The sequence below is a fragment of the Enoplosus armatus genome, chromosome 3 (genome assembly GCF_043641665.1).
Source record: "Enoplosus armatus isolate fEnoArm2 chromosome 3, fEnoArm2.hap1, whole genome shotgun sequence".
NCBI lineage: Eukaryota > Metazoa > Chordata > Actinopteri > Centrarchiformes > Enoplosidae > Enoplosus > Enoplosus armatus.
In genome coordinates this window covers 21,706,028-21,728,972 of record NC_092182.1, presented here as the reverse complement: position 1 = coordinate 21,728,972, position 22,945 = coordinate 21,706,028, and the positions used below count along the sequence as shown (strand labels likewise).

The following is a 22,945-nucleotide window of genomic DNA, read 5'->3' as shown; positions in this document are numbered from 1 at the left end:
AGATGAGGTCAGGAAATCTACTTGTAACATAGCAGGAACACTGTTCTTTGTTGCCTCTGATCTCTGCTGAATCCCGGAAAATGACTGAAGGAGGCTGTCAGATCTTTTCCCGCAGCATCCTCAGCTCCTCTGACATTCCTCTAGAGAGTGAACTTTGTTATGTGTTTCATACGATGCAGCCAGAACACAATGAAAATATGATGTCAAATGCAGCTTCGAGCCGAGGATGATGCATTCAAATCTGCCTACAAAGGGAGCTTACTGGGCTTGTCACTGCCCACTGTATGCTCGAGCGACACCTTGTTTAACTGTCCCACATGCACACATAAAAGACTATTCCATCAAATTCATGTTTTACAGGTTTTATCCTTTGTACAGTAGGTGTAAGTCACCTGCCTGCTGCTTCAGCATGCACACAGTTAACCCAAACCTCCCATGTGTGACTACCCACATCCGTAATGAACGGCAAAGCACAAAGGTGCAAATCAATCTTGATTTAGGAAGACTCCATAGACAGAAAGATGAAGGCTGTCTGACAGCCTGCCACTTTCACTGCCGATGGCATGCTTGATGGTGGCTCTTATCGCAGAAGATGAATAATTCTTTTGTGGTATATGTGTGTGTGTTTGTGTCTGTTTATATCATCACTGCATTAATTTACAAGGCAGATAACAGAAATATATCTGGTGAAGGGGTAAATGCTAAGTTTGACTCAGGGAGAGATTCTAGGCTGGCATATTCTGACAAGCACAGCGTTATCAAATGCCACCATCCTGACATATGACATGATCATACTGTATGATATGGATTTATTAAGTCTCAAATCAAAGAGGAATATCCAGCAACTCATCATCTGCGGCAAAGGCATTGAGATGCACTGGTGCAGTAGATAAATCAGAGAGCGTGAAGAAAAATATGAACTGTACTGTACAGTCCGGACTAAAAGTAATGTTACGAAGGTTTATTCTTTATGTGCGATTAGAAGTGGTCAAACTGCGACTTCATGAATATGGACGAAAGAATCCTGCCACAAATCCTGCTGTACTAGTTAACATATGCCACTCCATCAGCAATAAAAAATAGTCTTTAAAGTTGAACAGGGTGACACTTTTCTGCATTTCCTGTTTTTTCTGTTATTTTGGAAACACCAGTTCCCATTGCACTGTGGACATCAGCCATTATTAATGTTAATGTTATCACTTACATTAATAATTCAACTAATATGCACTGGACAAGCTAAAATGTCTGCCATCAGAAAGCCCTATTGTGTGCATCTTGCAGCAATTAAGCACACATTTTCTTTCATAGAGTTATATAAATAACCAACAGTTGAATTAAATGCAGCTGTGCCTTAATGAGCTCTGGACCTGGTGACTGGCACAGGTCAGTCCTGTGCACAGCAGCAGCCAGGTGGCAGGGTCACTGTGTCACGTTGGCGGGGTGATTGGCACGCTGGAGGCACATCCCGAGCAACACTTATCCAGCCAGCTCAAACAATGAGAGAGGCTGCCTACTGCCAAGCTGCCCACACAGGATCCCAGGTGAAAGGTTCATTCTTCAGTCACATCTGATAAACTACTTGCTGTCTCGTGGAAGCAGAGAGCCAAAACAGAAACAGGGAAAAGGAAAGAGGTATGACTGTGTGTCACTTTGCCGAGCGAAACACACACACACACACACACACGCTCACGCCAATGTTAATAAAAGATCCATGATCATCTGCTTTTATGGGCTGAGTGTGCGGTCACTACCACAAACGTGTGGTTTATTGTACAGGTATACGAGCATCTCCTGCTCTGTGGCAGACAGAGCATGGTTGATTTCTTCTTACAGCTGCAGTTGTATACATGTGTGTCACCTAGCAACATTACCTCTCCCCTGAATCACTGAAAGATGTTCCATTTGAAAAACAAACCCAAAATCTACAATACAGAATGAATGTTGGCATAAAATTAGAGAAAGTTATAGGCATCTTATAGGCATAGACATCTTAAAGAAACATTTAAAGGCAGTTTTCAGGAGACAGCAGTATATTTTTTAAATAATGAGCTCCAAGCGTCCAAGCATATCATTTCATCCTTTCAATAAAACATATGCCATACATTTCACTGATGAAAGATACTAGCCGACCAAAAACATCCAAGGTAAGGAGACTGACTTCAAAAAGAAAAAAAAATCATCTTCTGTTTCATTTCAAAATGCCTCCTGCAATCACGGATTGTAAAATCACTACATTATTTTTGGGCAAAATGTTCTCATGTAAACCTCAGTTGAATGTACCTTTTTTTTCCACATTACAGGTTCTCATCAGGCTGCTAATCACCAATAGCGACTCAAAATAGCAGTTTCTAAAGTACTCCCATGAAGCACCAGAGCAAACAATCTACCAGGGACGAATGGTTTAACCATCGGTATACCAGTGAGCGAAACTCCCTCTTGCTGGATTACGATGCTCTTCATGATAAAATCACGTTTCTATGTTAATTTCTTGCAGAAGTAATTTTCTAAAATAGACACAAAGTAATCGGAAACTAAATCCACTGACTGATCCCATGTGTTGCCTGCAGCTGCCTCCACAGACTGCTGGGTCATGAGCTCTGATAAGAAGTCCAGCTTTCTGTAGTCCAATGATGGCTCAGGCTGGGCAGCACCTGCAAATACAAATGAGCTGAATACGCTGCAAACTGAATTTAAAACATACATTTGAGTAGGCATGCATCTGTACTGTGTTGTTGCCGTCACTGACCGCAGAGGGTCTAGGTCTTTATTTTACATGTCAAGGGTCAATGTATCAACTGCACAATCAGCTGTCCAATAATATATGCATTTCTGCAAGAGGTGGGTGTTGTAACCTTTGGACTGAAGACTATAACCTTCATAACCCATAAGCCACTTGTGTGATTTGCTCACAAGGCTTAAAAAACTAGTAAAAAATAATGCCACTTATATAAAAATAAAACTGCTAGAGATGTGTTCTGCCGTGTGTTTTGGGATTATTTATGCTTTGTCATTACTGATCATCCTTCGCATGCCTTATATTAAGTGTGTTTCTACCATCCAATACATTGTAATTGTAATGTGTTGATTGTAATGTTTGATAAGTGGTTATATCTTTAAAGATAAGCTGATTATAATGTATACCTAAATATCTTATTTGACAATAAGTGCATTGACTTTGCACCACACAAGTTAGTGTACAGATCATTTTCATTATCAGTTTAACAGTTGTGGTTTGCCCCACAAGCAGAGTGACTGCAGTCAGCTGAAAGTCAGGCCTACCAGCATGAGCCAGTATGAGACTCATCGCTGCAGCAGAAAAAGAAAACCATCATAGAGGAACAAAAAGATGTGTTATAAAAGCAAATAACTGAAATGGTGAAAAAAGAAAAAAAGCACTCAATAAAAGACAAAGAATTATGAGGTTAAAGGTTCATCTTGGAGGCTCATCAGCAAAGATCTACTGCGGTTCTAGTAAATTCTATTGACCCCAGGCTAAATACTGGCTGAACATGACTACTGCATGTGTGCCAGCTCAACAGATGCTTTGGTTTCTTTGGCAAACAAAAAATAGCCACAGGCAGAACAGGAAGAGTCAGATATCATCGGATTGAGTGGTGCTATGGTGGAGCAACCTTGTCTATTAATGGTAGAGCAACTTCTTTTTTCCATTAAAGCTTTAGCATGGGCTTTGGCAGACAATTACTCCTCAGTAAGAGGAGACCTTGAGGCAACTTGCATTAATAAAGAGATCATAAGTGCTATCCATTGCTTTGTAACAACATCCCAAATGGGTAACATAATGATTTCTGTATGCAACAAGAAGCAAAACCAACTTTAAACATATCTGGTGGGTGGCAGAGCGCATAATGATCCAGCTACCCAATCCTGTTAAACCCAACTAACGACAGTAAGTCAGCGATTGATTCTGTAATTATATGTCTGACAACACAGAATGTTTTTTCCTTTTAGCAAGATTTTAGACACTTCCAATACAACTCCCTCTCTCTTTACAAAACAACAAAAATAACATGAGAAAACATAAACTCTGGTGCAGCATGATTATCAGCTCCTAAATCAGCCGGTGACTACAATCCGCCAGTTAGTCAGCAACAATGCTTTTACGTCAAGGTTAATCAGAAGACTTTAGAGAGATCTGTCTTAATCTGTCAACATGATTGCAGCCTTTTGGCAGTCTTTTGAACAGCAGTTCAAGAGCTGAAAAGAAGAAATGATTGGCCCTTTGCAACAGGGACTCACAAACTACTTTTCTGCCTTTTCCTACAGCCAATTTACTGGGTGTAAAGCCGTAACTGTGTTTTGGTAATACTATATAGGATCATCATCGTTATCATCCGTCAGTTCCTCTCTTGATGTAACCAGAGTGAAGTGGAGACTGGCTTTGGCAAAATTACAAACTTTGCAGACATTCTGTCACATTTTCCTCTTGATAATTGCTGACGTAACAGTCAAATGAAGCTCAGAGCAATCCATGAGACGAGAATGTTATTTTCCACTTCATCTTCACTGGAGCAGCTCCAGGTTTTTCTTTTTCCTTTCAATGGTATTATAGATTAAATTCTTGCTCTGGGCTTCAGTTTCTAAGATTCATAAACACTGAACAAAAATGATATTTGAATCATATTTTTGCTCTCAGAGTAACGTCTTGCTGGGCTGCATCTCTCCTTCTACCAGCACCACACACACGCTGAAAGATAACACACACAGAGTCCGAGAGAGACAAGTACACATGAACCCCTGAGCTTTGCAGGTCCACTTAGTAGAGAGCAACTAATCTAATCAAGTACAGCCGCTAATGCACAATGAAAGCAGAGTCATTTACTCGAGATGCCAGTCAGACGCTTCCTGGGTGAACGAGAGAGGGAGAAAGGGAGAGGAGGACAGAGAGAAAGTTCAGATCAGCTGGAGCTGCACACAAAGCGAAACAACAGGCAGACTCTTCTTCAGCTGCTTGTGTCCTATGTGTCCATTTCTCTCTCTTATCTGTCTATCTTGTATTGACTGAGGCGCCCTCTTTCAGAATGTATCTATCTTTCAGCAGTTTCTCCCTTCAAGCGCAGTGCACTCCGTCATCTCTACCCATGCTTACCTGTCTGTAGTGCTGCCTCACTTGCAGCTCAGTCTCTTCTCCTCAACAACTTGGGGCTCCTCTATGTATCGCTCCCTCCGTGTGTCTGACTCAGTCTCTCTATCCTCCAACACCTGCTGTTGGAGATCAGCCTCTCTCCTGTCAGATGATGCTGAGAGCAGCCCTCCCTCCATCCTCCCTTTCCGTCCAGCCCTCCCTGTTTTCCTCTCTTCCCCTTCCTCACACACATGCGTGCATTTAACTGACTGTTTTTACTCTGAGGCGAGCACAAAAGCTGCCTTCTCTCTATCTCCTGCCGATGTCACCCCTTTGTTCGCTTTCCATCTCCACCTCTTTTCTCTTGATCTGTCTATGACAGAGAGCTGCCCATCCTAGCAGTGGGTGTTGCTTTGCTTCGCATTTTCCTCACTGAGTCTGCTTGATAATGACAGATTCTGCTCATTCAATAGGACAAAATGCTGTGGCCGGATGTTGGCTTGAAAGCAAAGTTTTCCAAAAAAAAAAAAAAAAAAAGGCACATTACCTCATTTGAAAGGCGACATCAAATCTCACTGTCCTATTATCTGCCTCGCTCTGACAACTTGTTTCAACATCACAAAACCCCTTCTGCAGAAATTAGCCTAACCACCCCATTGTCCATTTGACACATTAGTGGCAGGCAGTTAGCTGAAAAGCTCTCAAATGCTGCAGATTTTGCAGCATGCTCACACATAATGGAGAAAATCACTTGCTCAGCCCACAGAGGAATTAGCACAGGTCAGTGTTGTCCAACGTATCACTGAGTAATCACATTTTCCTAATCCTCATGCATAAGACAGTACAAGACATCACTACACATTACACGTCACAACAAAGTATAGTCTTACATAAAAGGCACTGAATGTCGCCTGTTCATGTCCACCAAACATAGAACGGTATCTACAAATAAGTGTTTCACTTTCGTGCACATGGGAGCAGCTCACAGATAGCCATACTCCTACAGTATGTCCACAACAGTTGGAGTCTGTGTTTTCAGATTAAAACGATGATTCAGAATGAGTCACATACATTTCTTTGCTGTGACTCAACTTTGTTAACACTCTCACACTTTTATGCTGGACTATCCCACACATATTCTCAATGCATGTGAAAACAAAAGCTAAAAAAAGATCCATATATAATAAATGACCCATCCATCACCTTACCAAACATGCTCCACCTTTCGGGAAACAGTATCAGAGAAGCTCACTCTCCAAAATCTTATGCGCATCCTTCCTCCTCCTGCGTCTTTGCTCTGAAGCATCACCTCTGAAAACTGATTTAGCTGCTTGTTAGGGCTGCAGTTATAGTTCTACTAAGAGAACCAAGCTGCAGAAAATGTAATGGTCGTAGTGCCGATCGATAAGACAGCCTGCAGGCCCTGAAACAAACCCATAAGGGGACGTGAGCCAAGCCTTTTGGCGGCGCGTTGGCTCGTACACACCCTCACGTGTGTATAATGTTACAGGTAGCCCAGAGCTAGCTTAAGCACACACACATCAGCCGGCACACCACAATGAAAGGAACACACAAAGCCTGTTTTCTTTCCATTTACTACTCACAAGGTTCTGGGATACAATGGATAACCTACATTGTGGTTTTCCAGTAGAGGTCCCAGGTAACCTGCTCTACCGCTCACCAGGGGAAGATAGTGTTACCCCAGGGAGGGCAGGAATAACCTGAACAAAGTTGAGCTCCAACAGGCAGAGAAGGAGCATGAAGCATGCAGGTTAAACACAATCAACACCTTTCTGCCTGTTTGGAGCCTCTGAGCTGCCGGTGGGGTGGAGCTGAAGATGAAAGAGGATCTTTGCTTACATGGAGCCGAACAAATGGGAGTCAAACCAGGTCAGGAGGAGGTTCACTAAACAAATGATCAGTATTTTATTCCAAGGGAGTACACTGGAATTCAGAATTGTCAAGTTAAGCAGACGGTGTGCAATTGTAAGAGCAATTGTATATGGGTCATGCAGAGACTCCTCTCACTCCTTTTTTTTTTTTATTTCTCATTTCATTAGTTTCATCCCCCTCTCTGTCTCTGGCTGAACACCACCAAACTGTGGATTATTCTTAGAAAAACAATCACTAACACTCACAAGGATTTTGTCCTTGTTACACCCATCAAATACATGGAGACAACAAAACATGCTTAACAAAACAAGCTACTTTAAAACTGTCTCACCAGCAGCCTCACCAGCCTTATCCAGAGCTTTCTTTTCTCCATCTCTATCTAAAGGTCAGCAGTTTTTACTTCTTCAGTTCCACTCTTTTAAACAAGCGCGAGTAATGTTATTTGAACTCTAGTGACACCTAGGGTATGGCTGAGACCTTTGTGCCTAGGCAGTTGCTGATCCTCTCAGTGAGGAGCTCCTCAATTCAAAATTCAAAAAGGTCAAAACTGTTGTCAATAGTCCTTTGAAAATGTAAAGGCTCCAGGTCTAGCAGCTCTGTGGATGGATGAAACCTTTAAGATTCAGGAGCTCCAACAAACAGGGCAATGTGCCAGCAAAGGTAGGGATTTTCTTGTTTTATGAGGAGGGAAATCCACTCAACAGGTTTGTTAGACTTCAAGGATACATACAATGTGTTCTGGTGAGTGACACTGACTGCAAACACAACTTTAGTTTGAGTACAAGAAAACTGGGCACTTTTAAAGTAAGGCAGCAAAAGAGGAACAAGATTACTTTCTATTGAAAATGTAATTAACATGTGTAGCCTTGGGGCGCAGCACTTGGCCATGGCCCTCGTTCCCCTCACGGCTTGAAAGGTGGGAAAGGAAGCAGTTCTTCAAAACAACAGTGTTGTCAGCACTCCCAGAACCCGCTGGCTCTCATAATTACCTTGCGTTTGGGTGGCCCTCTCTATTGATTTTGGCAGTGATAAACCTGGACCCAAACGGAGTGTGAAACCACAAGACCATCAGCGGGCAGGTAGCATATGGAAGACTGGCTGTAGCTCCTCCACAGTTCACAAACACAACAATTACCCAATTTCCTGTCAGACTGCACTCAAGCGTTGTCTTGTGCACTTTACATTTGATATTATGTGGATCCACTAAATCAAGAATCACGCTTTTCAATTTAAAATCTTTGTAATAAACTAAATTTATTAAAAACGGATCAATATTTGTCACAATGATCTCTGTCACACCGACAGGAATTGAGAGCTCTAAATTGCTGGTTGGTAAAAATCACTTGTTGAAGCGCAAAAATAATATGCTGGTATCGTTTTGACATAATTTGAACATCAAAGTACACTTTATATTCAATCTAACAACACACAAAAACTAATATCAGCAGCATTTTATTTCTTTAATATACCATCAAGTTATTACAAGTTATTTCTCAACTGGTAAATGAAGACATTCCCAACCATGTCATTTTCTAAATTAAAATTCTGACAGTATTTTCTCTCCCTGAACAGATTGAATGTTGAGTGGATTAAAACTAACCCAAGTCTGCTTGCTCTGCTCTGTGTTTCTGAGTGCCCCAGTGGTTAATAGGGTGATTAGAGTCTTAATGTGGCCAAGCAGGGCTGTCAGCAGCTGCTCCAGGTGGGCATGGTGGTACAAAAAGAAGAAGAAGAAGAAGAAGAACAACAACAACAACAACAACAACAACATAGGTGACCTCAAGCAGAGACTGAAGCAGAGAATAAGAAGACACTGATATGCTAATGAAGAAGTATAGTTGAGTAAGAAATGTTGGAATGTGACACGTGATGGTAATGTTGAAGCACAAAACCAGCACACACCCGACATAATCAAAAGTTGTTTTGCTCACAGCCTTGATACACTGAGGTGAGTTCATGGCTTTGTGGGAAATCAACAAAAACTGAAACCATTTTCCAACAACAAGTGTTTTGTGCCATGCTGCAACTGTCATTTGGAAATCTCATCACAAAACACGACATCGTCGTCTTCACTATTTTCCAAACAAAAGACTGTGCCACCTTTCACCTCCAGTGACAACTTGTGTCTCAGAGATTGCATATATACGTCATCGTACACACGCGAAAAATGATTTGATAGTTATTCATGAACAATGTTCATAAAGCAAACCATACGTGCCTGAGCGAAACCGTTTTACCGTATAGGCGACACTGGAAACGCATCATTTCCTGCATCATTATTCTCCTTTGCTCTCTGTCATCCTACTCAATGAGGTATGTGCAGTGCAGTAATTGAAGAGTCTCCTGAACTGAGATGTAATAGAGCTTGATTACATGGAGTCGACCTCCTGATAATGTTAAATGGCTACAAGTGCAAGCAACATTAGACCCTCAATAAGTCAAAGCTTTTCAATTAATTAGCTGAATACGTCTATATTAAGTGGAGAGGCTAATGAAGCGCAACTGGGAGGAATATACAGTAGGTGCTTGTGTGTGTGTGTGTGTGTGTGTGTGTGTATCTATATGTAAACAGAGAATCTGCAAAAACCAATCAATATGCAACAACACCTCTGTGTCACAGCGTCTCAAAACATTATATTCTTCAAAGATACAATGTTAAGCGTGGCAAGAGGGAAGACAGAGCTTCAAAAGCATCCTAACACACATGGCTCATTTCTCATCTGTCGTTGCAGCTGCAGTCTAGCATGTATGTAACTGAGCAGGTGCACTGAGTAACAGGCGAACCCCATCTGCTGAAATAACTTCCATCATCACCGCGCTTCTCTCTGACTGTGCCCTCTGCACAACCTGCACAAGCAGACCACATTGCAACAGCATTGGGTCATGATGTTTTCCCCTGTGAACTCTCTGAGGACTGGACACACCCTTCTGGGTCGCAGCAGGGGTCTCTTTCCTGCCTGGTTTTGATTCAGCCGAAATAGCAGACAGTCAGTCCATCGGCTAAAAAAGCCAAAGCCCCAGTGCTTTTTACCTACCATAAAGCTCAGACTCTGTGTGAAACATTCCCAGAGACACAGCCTGGGTTTAATGAGAGCTGCCGTCCCACCTCTAAATGATTCAAAAAAGGTTCCAAAAGGATTTTGTTCCGTTATCATTGTAAGCCTCTAGAGATAATTAACATTAGTCACATTCATTTTATGATGCAAGATATGAATAATAAGATAAGAGGTTTCATAAAACAACTGCGTATTGTGAGAGGTACAAAAAGACTGAGTACAAAAGAGGATTTTTTTTACCACCATGAAAATATTTTATTCAGGTTTATGGTAGATCTTTTAGACAACACACATCTTTGCAACTGCAATAACTATTATGTAAATCTATCTAAATCTATTGTGTGGGTGTACCATAGATTACATATATGTGAGCCACAAACCACTGTAAATAAAACTGTGTGCACACAGACTGTAATTACAATATACTGTAATAAGTATGGTTGGCCATTCCTGACGGAAGTAGCTCTGGAAATCAGTGGAAATTTTAGGCAATGTCTTTCAATGTTTTGTCTTATCATGTGGATTAGATAGCCAACTTAAATTGGACTTGTTTAAACCTGCCTGAGGCTTGTGTTCTGTGGTCCCAGTGGGAGCCATAGCTGGGTCTCCAGATGTCAAAATTCTCTAAAATGAAAACGTCATCAGCACCGATGGGCATGATAGCAACATGAAAATGTGAAACGGGGAAAATAGAAACGATGGATTGGACTGACACTTTGTGATGTGGGAAAAACAACTGAATGAAATCCAGTCATGCTAACTGCCGGCGAGGGCTATGATTCTTAATTGATATCATCAGCAGAATCCACTTCAATCAGTATAGATGGAGGGGAAGAGGACTGCCAGGCTAAGACTGTCCAGGAACGGTTCAATGAACTTTACAATGGATTCTGTTTGATGCAGTTGCCTGCTCAGACATCACATCTCAGTCCAATTGAGCATCTGTGAGATGAGATGCAGCAAACCATCCAGGCTGTTTGTGGAGGCAAAATGGGGTGCAACGCATCATTATGAAGGCTCCCCTAATATTTTGTCCATGTTCTGCGTATGCCATTTAGTGGAAGCCTCCATCAAGAATGTCTAATATGGCAAATGTAAACAGTTTGTTTGTCCCAATGACAGTCAAGCCGTGCCCCGACTCAGCATACAAGCTTCGATCTGCCCACTGAGCTACAGTTGGCTACTCTCTTTTCCTGTTTACTTTCTCCTCACGACACTGACTCCTACATTAGGAGGGAGAGCGGCCATTAACGGCAATCTGAAGAGGCACAGATGCCCAATTAGAGGCCTCTTCGCCGCACTCTTTCTCATCGTTCAACACCGAGGACCACTTGATTACCACCCGGCTCCTCATGTCAGTCAAAGGGTTGCTCAGACTCATGGCCCTGGAGCTGCTCAGAGTAGATGGCTGCAAGGCGACATGCAAACCTCCAGCTGTGCACAGACATAATATATCACATGATCTAAAAGGGGAGTGTCCCTAACCAAACAAGTTCATTAAGAAATTATATTATTCATAGATTACAATAAAAAACTGATCATGTTGTTCCCCTTTATTTGCTGCATCACTAGACAGTAATTGTAATTGTAATATGCCATTCTAATGTTTCCTCCCATTAGAGCAAGTTGTTAGGGACAAAAATCTACACATCCAGAATGACAATTCTTGCAGAAATGCCACGGCATTTATTCTGGCCTCTTTATTGCAGCACAGCAGGATCTTTAGACTGAGGAAGATAAGCACAGCCATTATCGAGAGCAATGAAGTTAATGAGTGCTTAATTGGGAACACTGTGCTGTGAGCAGTTTAGCGCAGTCAAAAAAGTGTGTTCCCACCTTTCATGAAGAGCACCTCCTCATCCAAATGATTCTGGGCTACTCGAGTCACGAACGCAAAGGGTTTGTGTGCCAGGGTGAGATGATGGAGACGGTTGTGCTTTGCAAGAGTGACAGAAAAGAGTGGGCACTGTATGTTTGCCTCCCACCAACCCCCCCCCCCCCACACACACACACACACACACTCACTCTCACTCTCACCTACACTTGGCTGGTTGAGGATAATGCTGTGAGGGATTTGAGGCAGTGGCACATGGCACAGGGTCCAGGAAAGCCAATGACATACACTGTGGTTTGAAGCCGCTGCCGTAAATCTCACCGACTATTCTTAACACAATAGCTGTGTGACGGGCTAGGTAACAGGGATGGAGAGAGCAACGCACAAACGTCCCTATAGACAAAACGTCCTAATTAAGTCATAACCTTTTCTAAAGTGATCCAACCCTGTATGACATTTAAACAAAACCTGCTGGATTTGGAGGAAAAAATAAAGGAATTATTAAATACTAAGTATGCTGTTGATACTTGGGCTTTTACATCTGAGTGCAGCCTGACACGGAATACACAATTGGCATAATGACTCAGTGATTATAATCAGAGAGATGTGCTGTGGATAGCTAGCAACTGCACAGGCCAGCCCTGAGGTGCCATTGGCATGCGCTATAGACCAGAGAAACCCGAATCCTCGTAATGAAATTCAGCGGGTGTGCAAAGGGGGTATTCTCTGATGAGCCTCATTATGACTCAGTTTTGTCTAAAGTCTAAAGTCTATTTGATGTACAATGATGAAGAAACTTTTTTTTGTTAGCTGCTGGTGAGATGGCCTTGTAAACAAAAAGGACAAAAATACTGCCACACAGACGCAATTACTCAAAAGAATCTATGTCTACTTCCACTCAGGGACAGACCATAATTGTAATTATCCATCATAATTACAGAAGGTAACCAGTGTCCATAATGACATTGACATTTTCTGCCATAAGAAACTTTTTATATTTGTACTATAATATAATAATATCAATACAATATCACAAAACTATATAAACCAGGACTTGAATATAAAGTTGCATAACTCACAGCGCCACAAACACATCAGTGCATGGGTTCATTACTGCACCAGAATATAAATGAAATATTACAAATCTATATTCGTGTTAAAGCGGTAATATCAATCTTTCCGTGGCCCTCGACGGTTGAGATCTCAAAGGCGTGTGCCCCACATGGCCAGCTGGTATTACACACATACTTGTGCTCCCTGTCTCCCTCCATCTGCTCTTGCTCCTGTATTTACAGCCACACATTCAATTCTCCATGCCGTGAGACTACCTGCCAAGAAGGGAACCAGCTCCGCTTTCTCCATTTAGATCAAATATGCAGATGTCCAAAGCCATAAGAGCAGATTAGAGCAGATAGGTTTTCTAAGTGAGAAAATAATTTCATGCTCAATTGAAAATCTTATTAGAAGCCAGGAAAAAGCCAGAGTTGAGATAAAGGAGAGCAAAGGTCTGCTTATGGTTTTACTGCTCTAAAAATAGACCACCTTTTTTTAACTATATCTTTACTCAGCTCACCATATTGTCTCCATTCTATTTTGAGAATATTAAAGTGAAGAAGCTTGCCTCCATCACATTACTTCTTCCTGCAAGTAACTGACTAAGCATTAAATTGATAAATCAAAGTATATCTTTGTGCTTCTCATGCTAAGTCGACTGGCTGTAAAAGTATGGAACATTTATTTTTTTATTGCTGCAGCACACACTTGAAAGACAACATGAATGCGGACATATAGTGCACTGCTAACTCTTGATAGATAGAAAATATAAAATTGAGCCAGTCATGTTTCATGATTGAAGTTAGATATCTAATCAAAACTGTGGCTGGTCATGTGGAATAGGAAAACAGTCTCGTAGCCTCCATCTCAAAAACTTCAGTAGTTGGAAATGCAACATTTGGGGAGAGGCTGCTGGGAGCAGTCAAGCATGAAACAAACTTCTCTGATGCATAATGTTGTTTTTTCAATAAGGAGAGGACTCACCATGAGGTTCTGGTCCTGGAGAAGCTCTTGTCAACTCTAGAGAGAAACAAAGAGACAGCAGATTAATCTTGGTTCCCATCCTAAATGCATTACTGACAGTTGATAAAAACATCTGGAGAAGGTGACACAAGGTGAGATGTGCGAAGTACCTAACTGATGGAACGAACTGAATATTGTTGTTGTTGGAGTGGACTGAGAATTATTCAGGTTTTTTTCAATTCTTAATTGACACTGACAGACTAACAGTAGATATTGGATGATTTGTAAAGATAACGCCTTTTGATGGAGATTTTCTTTTTTCAATGAATATAAGAAGACATCTTTATGAGCCTAGCTTTGACATATCAAGGAGAACTTGATCGTAATTAACATCTTATCACCTTGATGTGGTGAATCTCTTAGCAGTTGTCTGATAAATGTCAATATTCACTCTCCTTAAAGCTCTGTTTTGCTCTTTACCAACTCCTGAGGGAAACATCTGGCTCTTAGCTGCTAAACAGCCCACTGTGTTCACCAACTAGTTGCTAACTTAGCTTGTCTACTGTTTATGTATAGGCAGGAGCTGTGTCCTGTGGCTGGAAATGATGAGACTGAATCAAAACAGGGAGGCTGTGGGCTGTAAAATCAAGACAATGACCCGAAAGATGGTGAAACACTCCATAGAGCTTAGAGGAACTGCAGCTTCTCTGTGTCAGTGCAGACGATCCCTTTCACAGAACACGTGATGATTTGATCCATTGTTAATACAAAAACACTGGTTAGTGCAGCTTTAACGTTTTCAACAATGTACACCACAATGTGCCTCCATGAAGCCAGATAAATATGATCCACACCGCCTCCCTCCACCACTCCCTTTTCTTCCCTCCATTTCCTTTATCTACTCCTTTGCCTGCCAGCCACTTGCTAAGTACACCCAGTGAGGGGTTGTCTGAAAGATGGGAAGGGGCAGCTGGCAGATGTGCCGTGCAGGCAGGCAGATAGACTGTTGGAGTCTAGAAATGTCTGAATGGGGTGGTGGCCAAATAGTGCAGGTTTAATAAAAAGAAGAATCAAATATCACACGTGAAAAAGGTAAATTAAAGGCAAGAACAAAATATGTCAAGCTGACTAAGCATAGTGGGACGTATGTAAGGAATTAATTACAGAAAATGTGCTCTGTTGCTGAGAGATGAGTTAATCTGAGTAATGAGAGAAAGAGAAAGTGTGTGTGCGCTTATATAACATTAACTGCCAGGAAGAGAAAAAGAGGGAATAGGAGATAAAAGGCAGCCAGAAAGAACAAAGTGGTTTGGCTGTTTTCCTTGGTTGGTGCATTACATTTACAGAGTGTTAGGAGTTTTGTGTGGCTGGTGCTCCCTTTCCATTTACCATGCATACAAATGATGCAGGGCAAATCCTCCCACCTGGATAATTCTTTGAAGCAGCACCAAAGTAGACGCTGCCTGGTTGTGGACAATCAATCTACTGATAATCACCGCTTATCCCTTCCTGCCCCCGGGGCTAAGCCAATCAAATAATTACAATTGTCACTCAATGCCAACACACTCACAGGCAATCGCTCCATTCATCGCTAAACAACAAAATGAAAACAACAGAAACGTAATTGAAGCCGTTCTTCTGACAGTCTCCTTCAAAGACAGAAAAGGCAACTGAAGTTTGTTTTAAGTATAGTGTGCAATAGCAATGTGTCAGGGAGACTCAGTGTGGGGTTGCTGCTGGGTCATCTGAGTAAAGCGTCTACCTCAAAGAAACTTCTCCAGCCTCATCCTTTGCAAGATTTCTCAAGAAGTAAAATCCAATGTTTAATGACAACGTATGCGACTTTGGCATGTTAAGTGCTACAAAACCAATATACTTGCTTTCCACTCATCTACATTTTGCCACCAATATCTGTTGACATTGACGGAAAGACAGTGTATTGATTATTCCCTCTCTTTACTCGGTCTCATGAAAAACCTTTTAAAATGATAAACGAGATTCCCAGCAATGTCACAAGCCATTTAAGATTTTACTGAAGGAGAGTGTGGAGTAAGGGATGCATTCAAAGGCAAACACTTACTGCACATCTCATGTGATTTACTGTCACCTTCATAAAACATTCATAGAACGACATCTTATTCACTTTTAATGTAACTTATTTATGCCAAGGAGGGTTTGGGATGTATAAGAAGAGTGCACAGTCTGATACTGTATGTTTGTTTCTACTTGAAGAGCAACTTTAAACAATATATTATTTATTTATCTAAACCAACATATTCACAAACGGAATTCAAACCCAGACACACACCTCCGCCTCATCACCACCACAGATTCTTCACTGATTGTTTTTGATCGACAGCGCTACTTGATATTTCTTTAAATTTAAAAAAAAAAAAGCTAAATAACTATCGTAGCAATGAACTGTATAAACTGGGGCTATAGCAGTAATTCTGTAAGTAAGTCTGTCTATTATTTTATCGTTTAATTCATTGTTTAATATGACACCAACAGTTGCAAATCTTCACATTTGATCAGCTTGAACCATCAAATGACTGAAAGGATTAGTCAATTATCAAAATGCCGGTTAATTTTATGTTGATGGACTAATCAATTAATCAGCTACTCCTTTCAGCTCCACTGTACTTACAATTTATTAACTCAAAAAAATGGATTTGGATTTAAAGGGGCACACACACACACACACACACACACACACACACACACACACACACAATGGAAATATTTGTATCTCTGGAGGGAGCTTTTCAAGGACTAAAAAAATAACACTGATGAAGTCGACTCAGATCGGACTTGAGACTATTTTAACAAAAGAAACCTGCAATACAAACTGGAGGCGTGGGTGGGTTTGAAAGAAGTCGTTATGTAGGAGGCAAGGAGGGTGTGGTGAAAGCTGCATTTTGGGAAATATAGGATCCATTGTTTTTGGAGTTTGACCCATAAAAGGGACCAAAATTCAGAATCTGCTGCTTTGTTTTTAGCATTCTTTTATCTGACTCCCCCCAACATCATGGAAGTGCAATACTAAATTGTCGGAATACCCCTTTAAGTCACTCAGGACCAGTGGGTCAATATTCAACGGCATGCCCACACCACTGAGCGACAGGATAGAGCCGAGTGGTCAAACCAGGGCTGTCTTATCTGTCTTCACACTGACGTCCCTCTGTTTCATGTTTCTGAAAGCTCTTCAGCTCACTAACCAGGTACCATCTCCAGCTCTGTCTTGTCTTGCTACCCCCTCCTCAACGCTGTCTTTCCTCTCCTATCTCCTATTCCAATACTCGTGTCTGTGGTAAAAAAAAATATTGGATAAAATTGTATGAGACTGGGTGGGATGATGTAAGAAATTGAAACAGTATGTGCTGAAACAGTGTGTCTGACATCAAACATGTTATTTTGTGAACCTTCTTGCGCTGCACACTCTCAGCACTTGGTTCTGTCATTCGATACAACTCACCTTTGTGAAAATGTATTTGGCATGCAAACAGTGACATTATGCGTGCTGCTGGTGAGGGCTCTGCTCTTTTGCTGTTTGCTGTTTCGTTTCCCAGTGTTGAGAATGGAAATATCAGTTTTGCCAGTCAGCGATACAGTTGGTGATTATCCCCCTGCTGACACAGGCAACACACTGTTTTGGTGTTAACAGTCAGGAGTGAGAAACAGACCGTCACATAAACAACCACACCTCCATCTACTGTGGCGGCACATGACACTCACTCAAGGAAGGACACACAAATAGGTAGAGGGTAACAAAATGGGTTTGGCTATTATGGCAATATAAAGCCATTTTACCACTGAGTGTTTTCAAGACTTTTAAAGTAATTGCTCATAACAGGGTGTAAATATGGACAAGATTACAACCTCACTTTAGAGCTTACATGTTACAAGCAGCTTCACTGTCTCCCAGTGTGTACGATCATTTGATTTTAAAGGAGCTGAAAAAAAACTTGGTGAGATGAATACCGCAATTGATTACTTTGTCAAATAGTATAATCACAAATCTTTTGATAGAGCCTCACACAGATTTTACCGACAGCTGAGATACTAAAACCGCAGCGTGCTTCCTTCTCTACCAAGAAAAGAGACAATAGAGCCATTCAGACAGAAAGCGCTATGAATTACGTTAAATGTGAGAAATCCATACGAGATGCAGCTAAGTTCATCAAGCTTCATTTGAGTGGAAGGACTAAGCAGCCTTGCCATTCAGAACAAGACTGTGAAGAGCACTTGAATAATTATCCTACATCAGCACCCTTCCTCTGCTAGACTTGATAAATAAGGGCTGTGAATCGCTAAGTTCAGGTTGTGGGGTTCCAACATGCACAGTGGTAGTAAAGTAGGTTATGTTTTATGATAAACTGTGATTGCCTTAAATCTACAGTTTAATATTTTTCATGCAGTCCGCTCTCCTACCAGCTGGTTTATGCAATATGTGAATCTGCAGAGATGGCAGTGAACCAGAATTTCGCCAGCTAATTTAATTTCCGAGCTGCCATCAAACTTTTCAGAATAATTGGACTAAACTGAATGCAGCTTTAGTAGAAGTGACAGGCAAACCCTTAAGGGAAAGAAGGCAGTGTTTGGCTGGTTGCTGGGAAAGGATGCAGCTTGGCAGCGTCCTGATAATTCAAATGGTAAACATTTTAATCTTGTCAAAATCATGTGAATAGCTGAACAGACAAGGCAACAGAATAAATCACTAGCATGATATCTGGACTGAACCTTAACAGCAAGAAGAAAGCTGCCTTTACGCAAACACAAGAGTTGTTATGTTCTGATGAAACAGACTGAGTTTTTAAGTATTAAACTTTTAAGAAATAATACCCAAAAATGTTTTCTCAACTTTGAAGCTGCTTATTTAGTCAGGAATATTAAATACTTCAATTTTAAAGCCAGGTTTTTAGGGTGTTTGAGCAAAAAGACGACATCTCTCACTAAATGCATCTGTTTCAGCACAGATTAAGGCTGCGACCGACAATCATTTTCATAATTCATTAATATTATCATTCTTTTCTCAATTAATCGTTTGGTTGAAAAAACATGAAAAAACAATCACAATTTTCCTAAAGGGTCTAAAATGTCTACAGCCACCTCCAATGGATCAGAGCCATGACAAACAAAATACATACAGCTGAAATGCCTGAAAGTAAAGGTGCACTGGTTGCACAATCTCTCCTGCCCCCTCCTCAACACCATCAGGTAGGTAGAATAACTGCAAGAGAAACTGTAACAGAGCGGTAGGTTATGCACACAACTCTATAATCTTTTCACTTGGGTGAACAGTTGCCAGCTGTCTTCAGGCTTAAATCTGACTTTACTCACCAGCAGGGAACCAGCCAGCTGTAATTTTAAGCCTGTGAAACCACCGACATCGCTGACATGCTTTCTCTAAATCTTCAGTTTACCATCACAAACTGAAATCACAGAAAAAGGAAAGTCACACCTAACAAGGCCTTTAGGCTTGTGTAGGGGTGTTTACGAGGGGGGCATTGACCTCACCTTCTTCTTCCTATGGATTTAAATACAAATGCAGGAAACAATGCTAAAAATAGTGGTTCACCAACACAGTCCTCAACCATCTATTGTTTTTAAATCGTTTTGCCTACTTCACATAATTGCCCGCTCTGAATTTAAATACTACAAAAAGACTGTCACATCAACAAGGAAACTGGCACAGGAGACAATAAAATTGAAGTTCAAATGGGGCACAATTTCCACTTGTTTTTTTAGCTCATCGGTTTTTGTTTACAAGCGTTTTGTAGAAACAGCCACGTTATTATCAGCTAACAGCAATTTTCATTCAATTGCATGCGGAAATTATGCTGCAACAAAATAACTTCTTCAAGGACAGATCCTGAAAACAAATGCAGACTGGTACTTTGATGGTCCAAGTCTGAGCTCCATCCATTTCTGCCCGAGAATCCTTTCCCTGTTGTTCATTAGGCATTAATTTCCCCTGAGAGACTCCTTTTCAACAACAAGGCTTTTAACAACAGGGACACATTTTATTGACAACTGCAAACAAACCAAATCTGTTTCACACATTAAAGTGGATATGTGAAAAGCTCATTTCTTTCCTTGAGCCAAACTACTGCTAATTCATCTCAGGCAGCTCCATGCTTTCAAAAAACCCTGAGGCAGAGGTAGTTTTAGAGATTAGGGTTAGGGTGGGTAACAGCCATAATCCATCCCTAAATATCACTGCGGGAGAAAGGAATTCCCTGTATGTTGTATTCCTCTAGACCTAGACCAAGCACCTAAACAACCACAAATGTTGAGACCCACTTACAGACTCTTCATGGGATAAAAAAGTGATTGCAGCCTCAATGGCACTTGTTGCACCTCAAGTCCATGCTCACAGACTTGTCAGTGATGTGTAGTCCACTGGGTTTTTCATGAGAAGCAAGCACTTCTGGTTGACCTGAACTGTCTGACACCTGATAGTTGAGTCAATATTACAGACTGGGTTTTTAGGTGAGGAAAACTCCGTCTGTCAGGTTTAGAGGTCTTTCTCTTGTGACACAACAGCCTCAAATGGCTCAACATGTTTAAACATGTATAAACAAAAGACCTATGGCTTATCAATTTACAAAAAAAGGGATGTGATGTTCCAACAAAGATCCATATAATTACCCGGAACCAAGAAAGGTTAATAAAATACAACTTTCTACTGCAGTAGTAGTCGAAGTAGTAGAAGTGAAATAAAATGTACCTTCCGAGTGCAGTTGAGATCACGGTGGGGGTGTTGTTTTTCAGATTAAAACAACTTTTTTTTTGGACTACTATTCCTAGAATCTCATTGCACATTTTGGTAACAAAGTGGTTGTTGCTGTTCCAAAAATGTTGCTTTCCGTGCCCTACATAGCACTTCCTAGTCTACTATTGGTTGGCGCTATCTGCCTGTGCACTCAGGCTAGCTTTCAACCTGACTCCTACCACAGAAATGTCAAATTGAGCCCCGTGAGTGTTCTTGAGGCAGACTTGGCAGAGCCCACGAGCAACAAAACACAATAGTAAAAGTAATTTCATTGCCTGGTGAATTCTAATGCACTGCGTGGCTGAGCGGCTCACTGCTCATAATCCAAAGTATTTTTCATGTCTCAAAGATTCACATTCTGACTGCTACAAAATCATCGCTGACATACATGCAAGACTGACAATACAAAGTCGCACCCTTCCTCTGTTACACCCTCCTTTTAATCATGCTGATGAGATATTTAACTTATTTACTGGGAAGATGCAGCTCACTTTCCACTTTCCTCACAGCGAAACACACGACTTTAATTAAATTCGTTATCCTACAATAACTCAATATAACCAACATTTAATTGATTTTCTGAGAATGACACACCACTTTTGTTGATGATGAACGACCATGTTTTTTTTTTCTCCCCAAAAAGATATTAGGAAAAGACAGGCGGCACTCCAGAGGAAATGAAAAAGTCCCCTCATGTCTTGATCATTTTTGGACAACTTTATTTACCACTAATGGACTGACTAATTCCCCAAAACTGCCAGTGGGTTTACAGTACTCACTATGACACATTTCGGTTATTTTGCTGAGTAGTAGTAGACTACTGTCTGACCAACAACTTCTGAAAAGTCTGAAAAAATACTTGAAACAGGTCATCATGACAATCAATCATCATCCTGATCAGCTGATTAAATGCACTGAAGCAATCTCTTCAATATTTCCCTTTCTGGCTTTGCACATTAATACACTGACCTCATTATTTTAGCATCTTTGCAGCTATTCACTGTTAATGCTTAAAGCTGTAAATTAGGATCAGGTTAATGACCTTGTCAGAGTCATCTAGTTCTGCTGTTGTTGAGCAGGTGCAATGAAACTCCCCGAGCAGTCTCACACCTTCCCCTCACTACTCCTCTGTGACAGACTCAGATGGGTTAATAACAAGACGCAACAGGTTCACTGACGCTGCCACACACACAGCAATGCTGGCAAACCACTGAACACTCAGAAAGATGAATCCTCCATTATCTTACCCTCCATAAGCGCCAAATGTGAAACTCCTTTTCCTCTGAGGCATCCTGCTGAACGGCTGATGAGGCTTCCCAGGTGAGAGCAGGATATCGGTGCAGTTTACAACACCAGGCTAAAGAATAACAGTCATTATTTTACATCCTCTTTCTACCTCTGTTCCTTCTTTCTCTGTGCACCTCTGTTCTCTTTCCACACCTCTAAGTCTTCCTCTTCTCTCCTCCCTCCTTGTCTCAGCCCTCATCGAGTGTGTGTGTGTGTGTGTGTGTGTGTGTGTGTGTGTGTGTGTGCGTGCTTTGTCTGAGAGTATTTTATGTGTGTACACATCCCGGCCCTCCCTCCTTGTGTCTCTGACTAAGTAGCTGCTATCTCTGCCAGAGTAAGGTGCGTCCAGCTGCCCTGTTGTCCTGGAAACAAACAGGAATATATGGGCTCGATCTGACATATTCTTTGTCATTTCCAGCAGGAAGAGGGCACCAAATGCTTAAATGTCCTCCACGTGTCCTATGAAGGCAACCTCCCCTGGCAGATTCATGTGAATCACAAGAGCTCTTTGCTCAAGAATGGGTCTTGTGGGAAATCGGTATGTAGACGTAACAACACACCTGTAGGTTAGAGAGAGACAGGACTTCTTTTTTGCTATGGACCTACAGCAAACACATATTTTCATTATTTTTGTTTAATCTGCCAATTATTTTTTAATTTGTCTATCAAATGTCGGAAAATATATAATTTCTCACAGCCAAAGGTGATATATTCAAATATATAAAGGTACAATCACAGTGAAATCTAATATAATAGAGGCAGCAGTCATTAAGCTTAAGTTATAATGTGACTGTAACTTTTCAAACCTCTGTAGATATGGAGTGGAGCGCTGCCCATGTTCAGATATATTTCTTTCTCTACCCTTTGGGAGGTTTCAGTGATCTGGCAGAAAGTTTGTCTTGGAATTGCAATGCCAAGGAGCCATGCCAGCTTACCTCAGACACTCATTTGGCACTCCTCCTTTTCATTTGAACGCAACTGTTTTTGGAATCTCAATTTAG

At 41.2% G+C, this 22,945-nt stretch overlaps 1 protein-coding gene across 1 annotated transcript in view; it reads right to left on the bottom strand.

Annotated features, from left to right (window-relative positions):
* The window catches only part of rap1gapb (RAP1 GTPase activating protein b), a 52,676-nt gene extending 30,628 nt beyond the window's left edge, over positions 1-22,048 (bottom strand). The window contains exons 1-2 of the mRNA XM_070902584.1: positions 21,905-22,048; positions 13,904-13,939 (exon numbers count right to left, since the gene is read on the bottom strand). Coding sequence (XP_070758685.1) covers positions 13,904-13,939; positions 21,905-21,948 — 80 coding nt within the window. The 5' untranslated portion in view covers positions 21,949-22,048. The remainder of the gene's footprint in view (positions 1-13,903; positions 13,940-21,904) is intronic.
* Between the last annotated feature and the right edge of the window lie 897 nt (positions 22,049-22,945).